The sequence below is a fragment of the Aulostomus chinensis genome, chromosome 2 (assembly GCF_037954235.1).
Source record: "Aulostomus chinensis isolate RoL2024-O1b breed Wild chromosome 2, RoL_Achi_v1.0, whole genome shotgun sequence".
Classification (NCBI taxonomy): domain Eukaryota; kingdom Metazoa; phylum Chordata; class Actinopteri; order Syngnathiformes; family Aulostomidae; genus Aulostomus; species Aulostomus chinensis.
In genome coordinates, this window is record NC_141321.1 from 7,083,087 (window position 1) to 7,097,188 (window position 14,102).

Here is a 14,102-nt window from a genome sequence, read left to right on the forward strand (position 1 = left end):
TTAACTACGTATTCTCCCCTTTTTATCCCTCTTAATTGTTCATTCAGTTACTCCTACTATTTATTCTAGTTTTATCTCTCAGTTGTGAACTTCCTCTCTGCTCTTGGTCCAGAGAGAAAGCACCAGAGACTTGTGTTTGCTCCAGGTTCAGATTTAAGAAGGTTTTTGCTGATTTTTGCTCCCCAGAATTCAGCTGAAAGCTGAGGCAACTCTCCCAGGGCTGTTTGGGCCCAGAAAGTCCAACATTACCAAGCTTGGTGTCTCTGGAAAGGTCAGACTTCACCTTTCCATTGAGTCAGAGCTCATGGACATGGGATCATGCTAGCTTTAAATATCAAGTCATACATGTGGACGATTCCAGACACAGAGAATGAACTCCAGTAGGTTGATATCTGGAGGCTTCACCAATCGTGGTACGTGACACTCAGACTCTCACAATCAGACAGACAGTGAGAGATGGTGGAAGATGTGGTTCAGCTGAGATTATTGACCTCAACTGATGAAATATTCCCACCCAAGGGTTTTCATTAGTAACAGGGACTTTGTGAGGCCAGATATAAATTATGATCCTGACTTAAAGGGACTCAGACCTCCAGCACAAGTTCAGTGCAGTGACTCTCTGCATATGGAGCCCAGTAACAGACAGACTAAAGGTCACAAGGTCACTGTTAAAACACAGCTCCTAATATGGAAGATAAAAGCAATTTATTTTGTGTTATCAAGGAGTTTGGGTCTAAAAACAAGTCTGAAAATCTTGTCTTCTTATTTTGATCATCACTCACCAAACAAATAGAGCCTTACAGTCTGACTCCTCCTAACAACTCCCCCTGCACAGCCACTTTGTTTCAGGTGCTGCCACTTGCACCACAAATTCACATCTCATTTAAAAGTGAGCCTTTACAATACGTTAAGTTGTGTTTGCTTCTTTCTCAAATTTTTTTTTCCAACTTTCCATGTGATTCAATAAAATAGCTATTTAAAGCATTTGGTGATTGGAAAAGCGAGTAAATCCTAAATGTAACACTTGAGGAACGTCAGATATTCTACCGTGATTCTCAGGTATTTGTTGAGCTTCATTCGTCTATCAGACGCAGTCAACGCGATACTACAACTTTTAGATGCGTAGAAGAAGAAGAAGAGGCTGACGAACTTTGGTTGCTATGTTCGGTCTCCAAGCGCGTCATTCGCGATACGACACGACCGTTAACAAACGTCATCACGTGACCAAACTCGCAGGTGCGTCAGTTTGCTCTCAGCTGCTGTCAGACATCTTTACACAAACCTCACTTTTTCAAGCGTACAGAACAACTTTAAGAGGAATTTCGTGGCTTCCAACATGGCACCGGTGAGCTTGATCATGTTTTGATTAAATTCTGTGTTTTTATGTTGATTCGTTGTTTCTGTGGTTTGTTTCTCTGTGTCACTGTCGAGGCTTCGAAATTGTTCATATTCGCCGATGCGCTTTCCTTGGAATATGAAGGCTTTTTTTGTTTGAAACACAAGTTTTCTGATAAAAAATGAAATTCTTCAATGTGAACGTTATTGTCGAAATAAGGAGTTCAGTTTCTGCTGAATGAGTGGAACCTACCGTTGAAGTGCTTCATTCAAGCTAGCAGCTCACTTGTTGGTAGACCAGTCAAAGTGAATCCGCTCAGGCTTGATATTGGTCAGAAAATCAGCTTCAGTTTGAGAAGATTTTGGGTATGTTGGACTGATAATATTTGATGCTGCATTGAAAACCCTTCATAATCATTAAAAACGCCTAAATTAAACCAATGAACCTCAGCAGCTGCTACCTACAGGAGCAGAAGCTCTCAGTCTGTTGTCATTTCAACTCCATCTATAAACCAAGCAGACGAAGGTCAGAAACAAAACCTGGAATCTTCAAAATCTCCACTTTGAATTCCTCCAATGAAGGAACTCCAGCAACTTAAAACTTTAATTGAAACGGCTTATCGTTATTATTATGATTATTATTATTATTTATATTATTATTTATATTTTTATTATTATTGTTGTTATTAATGTCATCATCAGAATTCCTCTTGTGTTGCTCTAAATGTCTCCATAGTCTTCATGTGTCCTGGATGTTCAGCTGTAGTCTGATGTTCACTTTGTTTCCATCTTCACAGCGTCGGACACTCAGGAGGGCGGCACCTGAAGGATCCCAGGTGAGATCGCCCCCTTCCTGTCCTTCCTTTGACCCTCCAGCCTGCTCCACACCTCTCGTCCTCTCCCCTCCCTCCTCCCCTCACCGTTTCTCCCCTCCTTTCTGCTCCACACCGCTCGTCCTCTCCCCTCCCTCCTCCCCTCGCCGTTTCTCCACTCCTTTCTGCTCCACACCTCTCGTCCTCTCCCCTCCCTCCTCCCCTCGCCGTTTCTCCACTCCTTTCTGCTCCACTCCTCTCCTCCTCTCCCCTCCCTCCTCCCCTCTCTGTTACTCCCATCACTCCTGCTCCATTCCTCCCATTCACTCCTATTTCTCCTCCTCCTCTCATTCTTCCTCCTCCTCCCCCTGCTTCCATTCTTCCACCCCTTGTCCAATTCATCATCCTCTGTCTCCTCCTCCCATTCTTCCTCCTCTTTCTCAAGATCCTTTGATTCTTCCACCTCCTCATCATCCTCTTTCTCCACCACCACTGCTTCCCCATTCTCCTCCATCCATTCTTCCTCCTTCTACCCCTCCACCTCCTCCCACTCTTCATCTATTTTCTCCTCCTCCCATTCATCATCCTCCTGCTCCTACTTCTCCTCCTCCTTCTCTTCCCAATCTTCTTCATCCCATTCCTCCTGCTTCCTTTCTTCCTCCTCCTCTGACCTTTCCCTTTCCCGTCTCTGCCACTCCACACCTCTCGTCCTCTCCCCTCCCTCCTCCCCTCGCCGTTTCTCCCCTCAGTTCTGCTCCGCACCTCTCGTCCTCTCCCCTCCCTCCTCCCCACACCTTTTCTCCCCTCCTTTCTGCTCCACACCTCTTGTCCTCTCCCCTCCCTCCTCCCCTCGCCATTTCTCCCCTCAGTTCTGCTCCACACCTCTCGTCCTCTGCCCTCCCTCCTCCCCTCGCCATTTCTCCCCTCCTTTCTGCTCCACACCACTCGTCGTCTCCCCTCCCTCCTCCCCTCACTGTTACTCCCATCACTCCTGCTCCACTCCTCCCATTCACTCCTATTTCTCCTCCTCCTCTAATTTTTCTTCCTCCTCCCCCTCCTTCCATTCTTCCACCCCCTTGTCCAATTTATCATCCTGTCTTCTCCATCCATTCTTTCTCGTTCTACCCCTCCAACTCCTCTTTTGTTTTCTCCTCCTCTAATTTTTCCACGTCCTCCCACTCCTCACTTATTGTCTCCTCCTCCCATTCTTCCTCCTCCTCTTTCTCACAACCATTGAATTCTTCCACCTCCTCATCATCCTCTTTCTCCACCACCCATGCTTCCACGTTCTACCCATCCAACTCCTCCCACTCTTCATCAATTTTCTGTTTCAACAGTTTCAAATGTGTGTTGTCCTCTTATTACAGGAGTGAGTGACAACGTCAGGAAGACCGTCCAAGTTCAAGCGTGAGTGGATGAAGAGCCCCAGTTGAGGGCCTGGCTAGGAGAGGTGTCAGGAGATGAGCTCAGGCCACACTGAAGGTTTGCAGGAAATCTTCTGATATTGGCAACGTGGGTTTGTCAGCTCTGAGAAGTGCAGTGCAAGATATTGTGTTTTCAGATTTAGTTCCATTTATGACGATTTCTGTTCTGCTTGGCTATTTTGGCAGTGATTTTGAGTTTTCTTCTGTTTGAAAAATGCAGCTGTCAGATGTGTACCTAAACTGAGTTGTGCAGTAAAATGAGATGAAACAAAGGAAATTGTTTTTCAGTGATTTATTGAAATATACAAATATTTTTAGAGGAAGTGCAGAAGAAAAAATGAGAGAGAAGAGAAAGTTGAACTGGGAATTGCCCAGTTGAACATTGTTCCTCTCGTTTGTCATGCTAATGAAGTGCTACGCTGTAACCTGTGTGGTTGCATTATTCTATGATAGAGTTGTCACAATAATCAGGGGTGCAACGAAATAGTCAACTCACCAAACGATACGAAGGAGGAAACAGGGCTCACCATGCAAAAAACTTATGATAAGAAATAAAGATTTAAGAAAATCAGAAATACAAAAATGAAATATTCTTTATCTTCTTCTTAATATGCAGACATACAAGTTATTACTACGTCAGGACAATAAAATGCTCTTTGCTTTGAACAAACAAAATATTTCTATTTTCCCTGATTTAGACTACAATGCAAATACGAACATCAAATTTCAATTAAAAAAGTGCTTTGTTGTTTGAAACAATGAGGGCACCTCCATTCTTGAATGAAAGGAAAACAAACATTCACTCATCCTCAGGGCTGGACTCTCATCTCCGTCTGTAACGTCTGAGCTCAGTGAGCTGGAATATTGAGCCTTCAGCAGGTCCTCATCCTTCTGTCCTGCTTGTAGTGCAGTCTACGGTGTTGCGTACCCACAGAGTTTGCTCACGGTGTTTGTTTTATCCAAAATCGTCTCACCGCTGCCTTGTCTTTAACATGGGAAGCCAAAATAAGTCCAAACAACCGCATTGTTTGATGAAGGAGCGTCCGCTACTTGTTCGACCTCGTCGACCATGTGACTCCCCCCTTCGTAAAGGTGAAGCTGTATTTTACAAAAACCGTGGAGGAGCCTTTGTGTTCTGAGGTAAGCGCCTCAACATCAGAAAAAAAGGAGAGAAACTGAAGATCAACTCACAAGAAGAACCTTTGTCCCTTCCCTGTCCAGACAGCAATGTGGTGTCCATGCTTGTAGCGGTGTTCTTGTTTGCCTTGAGTCTCCGTTGTCTCCTGGCTTCCTGTTTTAAATTTCAATGTAACTCTCCTCTGGTGTCTGGTAGCTTCCCCTTCCCCCAGCTGGGTTTACCACCAGTCTGATTGTCTTCCCCACCCTGATTGTGTCCATTTATTTCCAGGCCAGACCAGGACCCCAGGAAGGACCCTCACCCTGACATGTGGCCTGAGCTCTGTGCAGGGATGGTGGGTAGAGATGAAGATGCACACACAGCTGTGCTCCCTGACTGGGTCCACCTGTGCCACCAGTGGCCCTGCAGCCCAGGTTGCTCCTACAGGGGAGGCAGTGAAAGCTGGGAGACTCCAGTGATTTCCTTATGAGGACAAAAAGAGGCAGCACCTCCATTTTGAACCAGGAGGTTAAAGACCTCCACACGCTGACTGTTAAGGCTTAGCTTTCTAAATTTAGTTGACACACTTTCTTTTGTTGGTGGGTTTTGTTTTATTTAATCTCACTGAGATTTTGTTTGGTTTTCTTTTTATCTTTTGTTTTGAAAGTTCCTTTAGTTTTTTGTTTTATTTGTAGACTTTTTATCCTTTCATTCAAAAGTGCTTTTTGTTGTTTGTTTTAAATAATAAAACATTTTCATTGCTAATTTGTAATATAATGTTAAGTTTGTAATGTAACTGTTAATATATGTTTTGAATATCAATGTTGTTTTTTATATAAAATATTTATTTAAATAAATGTTCTTCCTTCATTTAACTATGTATTCTCACCTTTTTTAATCACTTTTAATTATTCATTCAATTTCTCCTACTATTTATTCTAGTTTTCTCTTTCAGTTGTAAAATTCATATCTGCTTTTTGTCCAGAGAGTCTGCAAGAGGAAGCACCAGAGACTTGTGTTTTGCTCCAGATTCCCTCTGCTTCTCCACCTGCCAGGTTTTCCACCTTCTTTTCTCAGGCTGCTTGTCATTGCCTGGACTAGGATCCCAGGATCTTCATGACATGCAGACACCACGCTGGTTTTTTAGCTGGGAACTCTCTTTTCGCCCCACATGTTCAGGACTTCCTGTCAAAGTTCCTACCAAAGTCATTCATTTTTTTCAAGATGACATTTCTGGGCCTTTTTAAATCTATGAAAGCGGTGGGAACTCATTGACAGCGTGCAACTAGAACAGACCCTCTTATGACAGGACAACATGCTTTCCTGTGGAATGAGCATCCCATGCAGGATCCTGGGTATGAATGACGCGGCCTGGCAGGAGACGAGAGCCGGGATGCTGCATGTTAACGGTCGTCCTGTGGCTGGAGGTGTCATAGTCAACAGTGGAGGGCCCCTTGCCACAGTTGTGGGAGCTGGGAAGGCTCCCAGAGGCCCGCATGTACAGGGAATGGACAGGGCTGCTAACGAGGGCACTGCATTACTGACATTCTGAATGGCCGCCAGTATGGCAAATGTTGACCACACCAGCTGCTGGACAGCGAGCTCTCAGTTCATGACAGAACCAAAAGCTTGTTATTGCTGTAAAGGTGAGACTGTAAGCTTTTGATGGATGACAGGTTCACTTTGAAGGAAGGACAGGGAAAATCACCCAGGAAGCATTAAGAAAGTGTGGCTGCTTTTTGCATCCCTGAATTCAGCTGAAAGCTGAGGCAACTCTCTACCACTGAAATGAGCAGAATCAAATGAGGTATGACAAAAAATAAAAAGTCAGACAACATGAGAGGATGAGGACATTGAGCTGGGGTGTAACACAGCATTTGAACACTGGAGGGCAGTATGCTACCACAACCAGATCAAGCACCACTGCTGTGCTGCTGCAGGTATGACAGATAGAATGCCCAGATTTACTGCTGACATGGAACAAAGACTCAGTTGTAAAGTAGAACCCTGAACCCCAACCCTAACCCAGGTCTGCTTCTTCTTCTTTTTTTAAACCTCTTTGCTTTCTTTATTCCACACTGCCCCTCTCATTGTTTCTGTATTTAAAGAAAATGCAAAGATTTTACATTTTAAGCGCTCCTCAAATGAGAAGCCATAAAAGATGGAGCTTTGTATTTTACAGCACAGGCTTTCTTTGCTAATGATGGGTGGACGGTGGCGCGCTACCGGCAGCGCCGTTGCACTCATCCACCTACGAGACCGCCCATCCCTGACAGTCGGGGGAACTCCCCAGGTGCTGCTCCACCAATGTCACCAAAGAACCAGCCTCAGTTGTAAAGACCAACACTCCAAGAGACAGGATCCAAAAAGGTAACAGATCAACTTTAACTATCTTTTTACAACAGAACCCCCACCACCTTTGGGTGGTGGACCAGGCCCCCAGGATGGACGGTGCATCGGCTTCCTCCTGTCTTGGTGAGTCTGATTGTCTTCCTTGCCCTGATTGTGTCCACTTGTTTCCCATCACCCCATGTGTATATGTAGTCTGTGTTTCCCTTTGTCTGGTGCGAGTTCGTCTCGTCCTTCATGTCAAAAAGCTTACGCCCTTCCAGGCCTCATTCCAGGCCTTATTCCAGGCCTCGTCCAAGTTTGAATTTTTGTCGATTCTTTGTCTAGTCAGGTTTTTAGTCCATGCCATGCTCCTTAACTAATTTAACTTTGAGTTTCTTTGTTACTTTGTCAGATCAGGTTTTCCTCTGCAAAGTGATTTTGAGTTTTTGTAGTTTCGGCTTTTTCCTTCATCAGAGCGGTTTTGATTTGTACTTTGTTCTTCAACTCCCTTCATCTTCCACCTTGCCCGGGAGGAGGCAATAGAAATACCTATTTTAGGGGGAAAGAAGCTACGGGTGGAGGTGTTGCTCCTGTCAGCAAACATTTGACCTCTGACCCCAAATACAAGGCCAGGACTGATCTTCATGGACCTGGCGGGCACCAGAGTTTCCAAGAAGTCGAGTCCTAACTGTAAGGAGACCGTTTACCTGGGAAAGCCAGACTTCGTGGACCACGTTGACCCGGGAGCTGGAGTGAACCTTGTCGACCCTGAATATCTGAAGGACAGGTACAGTAAGACTTTGTCACACTCACCCGTGCGTTCTGATATGGGCGTGAAGACCTGGACCTGGAACTAACCCCGCCCAATGTCAAAATATTCAGCGGTAGGACACAACCGGACCTGACTCAGAAGATAGCTGACCACCTGGGTCTGGAGCTTGGGAAGGTTGTGACCAAGACATCCAGCAACCAGGAAACATGCATGGAAAAAAGGGTGGGGAAGCTTTCATTTGATGTGGGATGAGTTTAATTTGAAGGAAGGACAGGGAAAATCACCAGGCAGCATTAGGAAAAGTTTTTGCTGCTTTTTGCTCCCCAGAATTCAGCTGAAAGCTGAAGCAACTCTCCCAGGGGCTGTTTGGGCCCAGAAAGTCCAAAATTAACAAGCTTGGTGTCTCTGGAAAGGTCAGACTTCACCTTTCCATTGGGTAAGAGCTCATTGACATGGGATTTGAATATCAAGTCATACATCGACGTTTAGAGACAGCGAATGGCCTCCTTTATGGCAAACCCATGGCAGCGACTCAGAAGAAGCAGAACACCAGCAAAGGTGATAAAAAGAAGAAGCTGGTCCTGAAGTTGTTGCTGGACTGCACCCATCCTGGTGGACATGACATCATGGACACAGCCCAATTGGAGCAGTTCCCCCAGGAGAGCATCAGGGTCAATGGAAAAAAAGGCCTTTTCTCTCTGTTGAAGACAATGAAGCCCTCCGATCAACTGTGTCAGGTCAGAGATGAACCCCCCAGACTGGTCAGGTTTTGTGTCACGTTGGATTTATTGTACCAGAATTGCTCCTCCGTGTGACTCCTCATGGCCCTGGCCCTGAGTTAGTGAGTGTGGTGCATTCTAATCTGATGTGCAAGCTGCAGTGAAGAGTGATGGTGGGAGGCCAGCATTGCATCAGTTGGTGGGGGTCATAAGGAATAAAGGGTCTAGAGACGGTCTGGAAGATGTCACCTTGATTCAAAGACCTGAAGCTGGCCGTTACTGGGAGGACTGGAAACATGTGTGACGATGTCTGTGGAATGTGTGAGTAAACAGGAGGAAGCAGAAACGCCCAGGTGTGATGGACATAAACTCAACTGTTAGCGCTCCAAAGTCAGCCTTTTCTTTGAGAACTTCACGTGTGTGTTGCATTGTAAAACACTCCCTCTTTACAAGAAAATACATTCAACTTCAATTCTTCAGATCCAGTCTCTATCATTAAAAGGTCTTTAAGAAGAAATTCTTGTGACAAACACTCCCCCTCAATGTCTGTCCTATGCAGACGTCTGTCTGATGACGTCACCTGCACACACACACACACTCTCTCTCTGTCTCTTCTTGTCTTTTCATTTGACCTGGAACTCTTCTCTACTCAGGACAACGAGTGATTCAGAGTGTAACTTGTGTGACAGTGACTCCAACCAGCAGTCAGCTGCTCTACGTTCCAGTCAGCCTGCATCAAGTCAGTGGCACTAGAAGCTCAATCTGACACTGCTATTGAGGGGTTTTAAACAATTTTCAAAGAAACAATAAATGCAGCAACTTCTGATCAGTGACTTCATTTCTTGAAAGCAATTCAACAAATAAGAAAAAGTCTACAAAAAATAACAAAAGTCTGTTAGCATCTGCTACCTTCAGTCTTCTGCCCCAGCACACAACAGTGCCATCCTGTTTGCTGTTGGGTGCTGGGGCAGCAGACTGAAGGTAGCAGATGCCAACAGACTAAACAAACTCATCCGGAAAGCCAGTGACATTGTAGGGGTAGAGCTGGACTCTCTGACGGTGGTGACAGAGAGGAGGATGTTGTCTAAACTCCACACAGTCTTGGACAGCATCCACCACCCCCTCCATAAAGTCCTGGTTCAACACAGGAGCACATTCAGTGCTAGACTCATCCCACCTAAAGGCACCACAGAGCGCCACAGGAAGTCATTCTTACCTGTGGCCATCAAACTCTTTAACTCCTCCCTCTGAGTGATAAACACATTCTTCAGTGTATCTCATGTCATTACTGAACTGTGCAATGCTTTAAAATGTGCAATACTCTTTGTCATTACTACTGTGCTTTGTAAATAGTTTATGCTTACTCTTACTCTTACACTTGATCTTATTTCTTAAAGTCTCCACTTTTCTAATTATTGTAATTTGTAATTTCTTACTTTATAGTACTTTGAGAGCTTTAAAAAAACTGTAACAACAGAATTTCCCCCCGGGGTTAATAAAGTATTCTGATTCTGATTCTGATTCTGAAATAACACATTCCTCCATGTTAAGCTGCACCCACATCTGGTTTAACTGCCACCCATTTCCAGGTGAAGCCCCGCCCCCTCAAGGTGCAGGTATGGATACAGATCATTCTGGTGGTTGTACAGATACAGACAGTGTTGGACTCGCTCATCCCTACTGATTATTCAGGCTACTGAAGATATGACCTTGGAAAGTGCAGAGAAAAGTTCAGCAGTTGGCCGAAGAGCCAGAGAGGGAGGAGCAGATGACTTTGGCTGGGACTCTTCTTTTACTGGTTTACTGGTTTTACTGGTGGAGCCTTCAGGCTGCATCTCATGACTGAGGCTTGGTGGAGCAGAGATGTTGTTGGTGTACAGAACCGTGAGGATCCAAACCACAAGCCTGTCACTCACTTGTTTCAGGCAAGGTTGAGTCAGGAGTAGAGCTTCATGCTCCTCAGCTCCATATGTGGGACTTCCAGAATTCCGTCCAACAAAACCACTGTCACTTTTCAACTCCGAGACGTGGAAGGACACGATGAGGACGAGGACTGAGCAGCCCAACCAAGTGCAACAATCCATAAGACAGCAGCCAGCAGCAGCAGAGCAGCAAGAACAAACAGCAATAGAAGATTCTCTTTGGAAAGGTGTTTCAGTCTGTTTCCACTGACCCCTGGATGCCAGCAGGTCTGAGGAGACCTGCACTCAGGTGACCCATCTTCTGGGAGCCCCTGACCTCCATGGATGGGGTCGTTCTCATGGCGTATACTTGTTCTGCTAGCTGGTCCTTGATCTTCTTGATGTGAGTCGGACAGTCAAACATCCACATTGACTTTTGAACTGACTGGTTTCATCATGGCTGTTCTGTGGCAGGGAGCTCTGGCTCCAGTACACAGGGGTTTCAGCTGTCACCCTCACTCCTCTTGAGCCTGTACAGACAAAGTGTTATTGATGGTCAATGGATGAATTAGTGGAGTGCACACTGAAGAACAGCCCTTCACATTTGGAGCACATCAGAGTCACAGGGCAAATACGTTCTCTTTCATTCCCATTGCAGGATTCAGCATTTAGCAGAAAAGACTGGAGAGGTCGATAGCAGACATTTTGATCCTCTCGACAATCACTGAGGCTAATTTGTCTCTTTTCATGCAATTTCACTCTGGAAACTGAGACTCCCATATTGTCAGCTGCACCACTTCCCTGCTGGAAGGAGACTGAGTGACACCCCTCGCTGTCACATCCAGACAGTAACATTTCATTAATGTATATGAGCACACACACACACACACACACACACACACACACACACACACACACACACACACATACACACACACACTCTCTTTCTGGCTGAACTTACAATGTGAATGAAGACTTTTTTACTTGTGCTGTCTCCTTGTCCAGGTTCCAGTAGGCAGGTCTACCACAGTGCAGGTTTACATCAACATCTCTGAAGATGTACTTGCGGATAAATCTGGGCCACGTGCAGCTAAATCTGGGCCGCCGGTGTTCCTCAACAGGTCTGGGTGGTTCCCTGGACCCAGATGATGAGAGGGACGTCTGGCTCTCATGATCTGTCTCTGGTGAGGCGTCTGCTGTCTCTGGTGAGGCGTCTGCTGTCCTACTTTCTGTACTCTGTCTTTGGTTATCAGGGTCTGGACAGTCGTTTCCCTCGACTGGGACCTCTGGATATTCGGTTGAATCCTGAAGAACAAGACAAAAGTATAAAAGGTTCATCAGAGATCAGAAATGTCTGAGTTATATTCAGCTTTTTTCAATGTTCCAAGCTTCATGTGTCAAAATATGTGTATTTAGAAATACAGAGATTTGTAAAAACACTCAGCATGATTCTACGTTCAAGCTTTAGAAAATAAAAATGCATCTCTCTAAAAAAATGCACATGTTCCAATGATTTGAATCCCTTACCAATTTGCCAGAGCTCCTCTGCTCCTCCAGCAGTGGCACCAGACTACCAGCCTCTGTGGCTGAAGGGAATTCCTCTTCTGTCTGAACCATCTTGGTCTCTGTTCCTGTAAATCAGACACAACCATGAGTGAGTGTTACAGTGGAAGCTGGTGCAAGGGAGGAGCATGGACTGAGGTAGAACCCAGTATAGAACCAGTCTGCACCATGGGGCAGATACATCCTCTTCCATTAACACTGAAGGAATGGGTGAGGTGGACTACAGTGATGACATCACTGTCACTGTCAAATCCTTCTGTAGATTCACCTTTGAGTGCATGAATGAATGAATGAATGAATGAATGAGGGAACATGAACTGTGTGCTTACCTGCAGAAGGACATCCACTTGCCAAAGGCTCCTGTTGTTGTGAGTAAACGTGTGAAAGAGGGATCAAGAGTGATTCCTCTGTTTGAAGCCCCTTGTTTTTTCTCCCTGTCAAAGAGAAAGCACTCAGATAATGAGCCATCAGTGTCAACTGAGAAGATCCAGAACAGCTGAGTCACTCAGGAGATTATGTTTGATACCTCTGTTGGTGGAAGGTTTGGGGAATTTCTGGAAGTAAATATTCCTCCGTTCCAGCTCTCTCGATCCTGTTTGATGAGCAACACATGAAGTTACTGAAGGATTCCTCCGTATTACAGCATCACACACATTACAACTGTTGACCCAAAGCTGATGAGGAAAATCAATCTCCAATATTGGGTTCACTCAACATTAATATCAGCCTTCCAGCAAGGGTCACCTGTGCTAACATCTGATTATTCAACGTGATCATTTATGTCCTCAAACGCCCAGAAACTGGACGCAGGTTGGGACGACGTGAGGTCAGATTGACTGCTCCTCCAACTCACTTGTAGGTCCTTGTTTAACTGCTCTATCTGCTCTTGTAGAGAACAACATGTGTTTTGGGCTGTGGCAGCCTTTCTTTGTTCCATGGCTATTTGGCGATTGAATGCAGACTCTCTCAAATCCTGTTTTCTCTTTAAGTCCTAGTAGAAAAGACAGAAAGCCAACAAAAAGAGAATTATAATCTTAATGTTCCCACCTTGGGTTTATAATCCGATCCACATTTCTGACGTTGAACCACATCAGTCAACACAAACATACCTCGTACTTCCTGGTGATCTCAGCCCATTCCTATGTCACCTTGGCCAGTTGGAGGGTGAGCTCCTCCCTCTCCAGCAGGCTCTTATCCTGGTTGAGCTGCTCCAGGTGCTGTATGCGATCATTAACATGTAGCAACCTCTTGTCTTTTTCCTGCAGCTCCTGTCCCAGACAGTTACGGCAGGAACGAGTCTGATACAGCTACTTCTTTAAAGCTCTGACCTCATTGTCATGCCTGGCTTAGACCTGGGAACAACAAGAACATTGTTAGAAAACTGTCACTGGAACTGAGCCACGATTGAAGAACTGGGCTCATGATCTCTATCTAAAAAAACAGTCAGAGACTAAAGTCAGAATCAAGAGATCAAAGTCAGAACCCAAAGATTACTGCTGGGTATCAGAGATTAAAATCAGATCAAGTGAGAACTCTGAGGTCCAGTCAGAGATCCAAACTGAGCCTAAACTCCAAATTAGACTTGTTCCTCAGAACTCAAAGTAGGCACTGCATTCATGAGATTCAAGACACCAAAGGGACTCTGGAACTGACCTGTGACATGCTGTCCTCTGCATCCTGGAAATTGCGCAGTGACATCACGTGGCGGTGCTGAATCCTCTTCAGCAGCATCTCCTCCTTCCTGGATTCCCTGAGCTGATTCTGCAGATCATGGTTTTCATTCTTTCATTCTTTGTGAGACTCAAAACCAGTGCAGGGTCTCGGGGGATGGGACTGCCTGGACTCATCTGAGTTCTGCATTTCAGAGATGTGATTAACGCTGGAGGTGTCAAGTTGTTGTCTACCAAATGTGGTGTGAATGGAGTCTCTTCAACCGCCCCTCATATGAGTGAGTTCATCACTGATCTCATTCAGGGCAGCAGATGACTGGGAGCCACCTTCATCAGTCAGTCATCATCACTCATCCTGACCTGTCACTCATCTTGACTCTTCACTGCTCAACAGACTGGAATGACCTGTTTTCAGTTGGACTGACATCCTGTCAGCAACATTTCTGGAGTCTTTCAAA

General features: G+C 45.3%; 2 protein-coding genes and 1 long non-coding RNA gene across 3 annotated transcripts; 2 read left to right on the plus strand and 1 right to left on the minus strand.

Annotated features, from left to right (window-relative positions):
* Positions 1 to 1,166: 1,166 nt before the first annotated feature.
* Positions 1,167 to 4,487, plus strand: LOC147268917 (uncharacterized). Its single transcript, XR_015119310.1, has 3 exons — positions 1,167 to 1,345; positions 2,133 to 2,171; positions 3,515 to 4,487. It is a non-coding gene; the product is annotated as an uncharacterized LOC147268917 (long non-coding RNA).
* A 2,897-nt stretch (positions 4,488 to 7,384) lies between these two features.
* Positions 7,385 to 8,288, plus strand: LOC147268918 (beta-arrestin arr-1-like). The gene is made up of 2 exons (XM_086224809.1): positions 7,385 to 7,806; positions 7,902 to 8,288. Exons 1-2 carry the CDS (start codon positions 7,664 to 7,666, stop codon positions 8,041 to 8,043), a joined length of 285 nt encoding a protein of 94 aa, XP_086080935.1. The 5' UTR covers positions 7,385 to 7,663; the 3' UTR covers positions 8,044 to 8,288.
* Positions 8,289 to 8,401: 113 nt separating this feature from the next.
* LOC147268919 (uncharacterized) lies at positions 8,402 to 13,877 on the minus strand. Its single transcript, XM_086224827.1, has 8 exons — positions 13,628 to 13,877; positions 13,084 to 13,326; positions 12,828 to 12,965; positions 12,501 to 12,566; positions 12,304 to 12,408; positions 11,939 to 12,042; positions 11,373 to 11,716; positions 8,402 to 10,941 (listed from the first exon to the last, which is right to left on the minus strand). Exons 3-8 carry the CDS (start codon positions 12,874 to 12,876, stop codon positions 10,914 to 10,916), a joined length of 696 nt encoding a protein of 231 aa, XP_086080953.1. The 5' UTR covers positions 12,877 to 12,965; positions 13,084 to 13,326; positions 13,628 to 13,877; the 3' UTR covers positions 8,402 to 10,913.
* Between the last annotated feature and the right edge of the window lie 225 nt (positions 13,878 to 14,102).

What these genes read in the sequence shown, in the direction of transcription:
- LOC147268919 (XM_086224827.1), bottom strand. Translation starts at nt 12,876, where the DNA reads ATGTTGTTCTCTACAAGAGCAGATAGAGCAGTTAAACAAGGACCTACA. An exon ending in AGTTAAACAAGGACCTACAA is followed by an intron (nt 12,567 to 12,827) that starts GTGAGTTGGAGG and finishes CTCATCAAACAG; the next exon opens with GATCGAGAGAGCTGGAACGG. An exon ending in AAGTGGATGTCCTTCTGCAG is followed by an intron (nt 12,043 to 12,303) that starts GTAAGCACACAG and finishes TCTGATTTACAG; the next exon opens with GAACAGAGACCAAGATGGTT.
- LOC147268918 (XM_086224809.1), top strand. Translation starts at nt 7,664, where the DNA reads ATGGACCTGGCGGGCACCAGAGTTTCCAAGAAGTCGAGTCCTAACTGT. An exon ending in CCTGAATATCTGAAGGACAG is followed by an intron (nt 7,807 to 7,901) that starts GTACAGTAAGAC and finishes CAAAATATTCAG; the next exon opens with CGGTAGGACACAACCGGACC.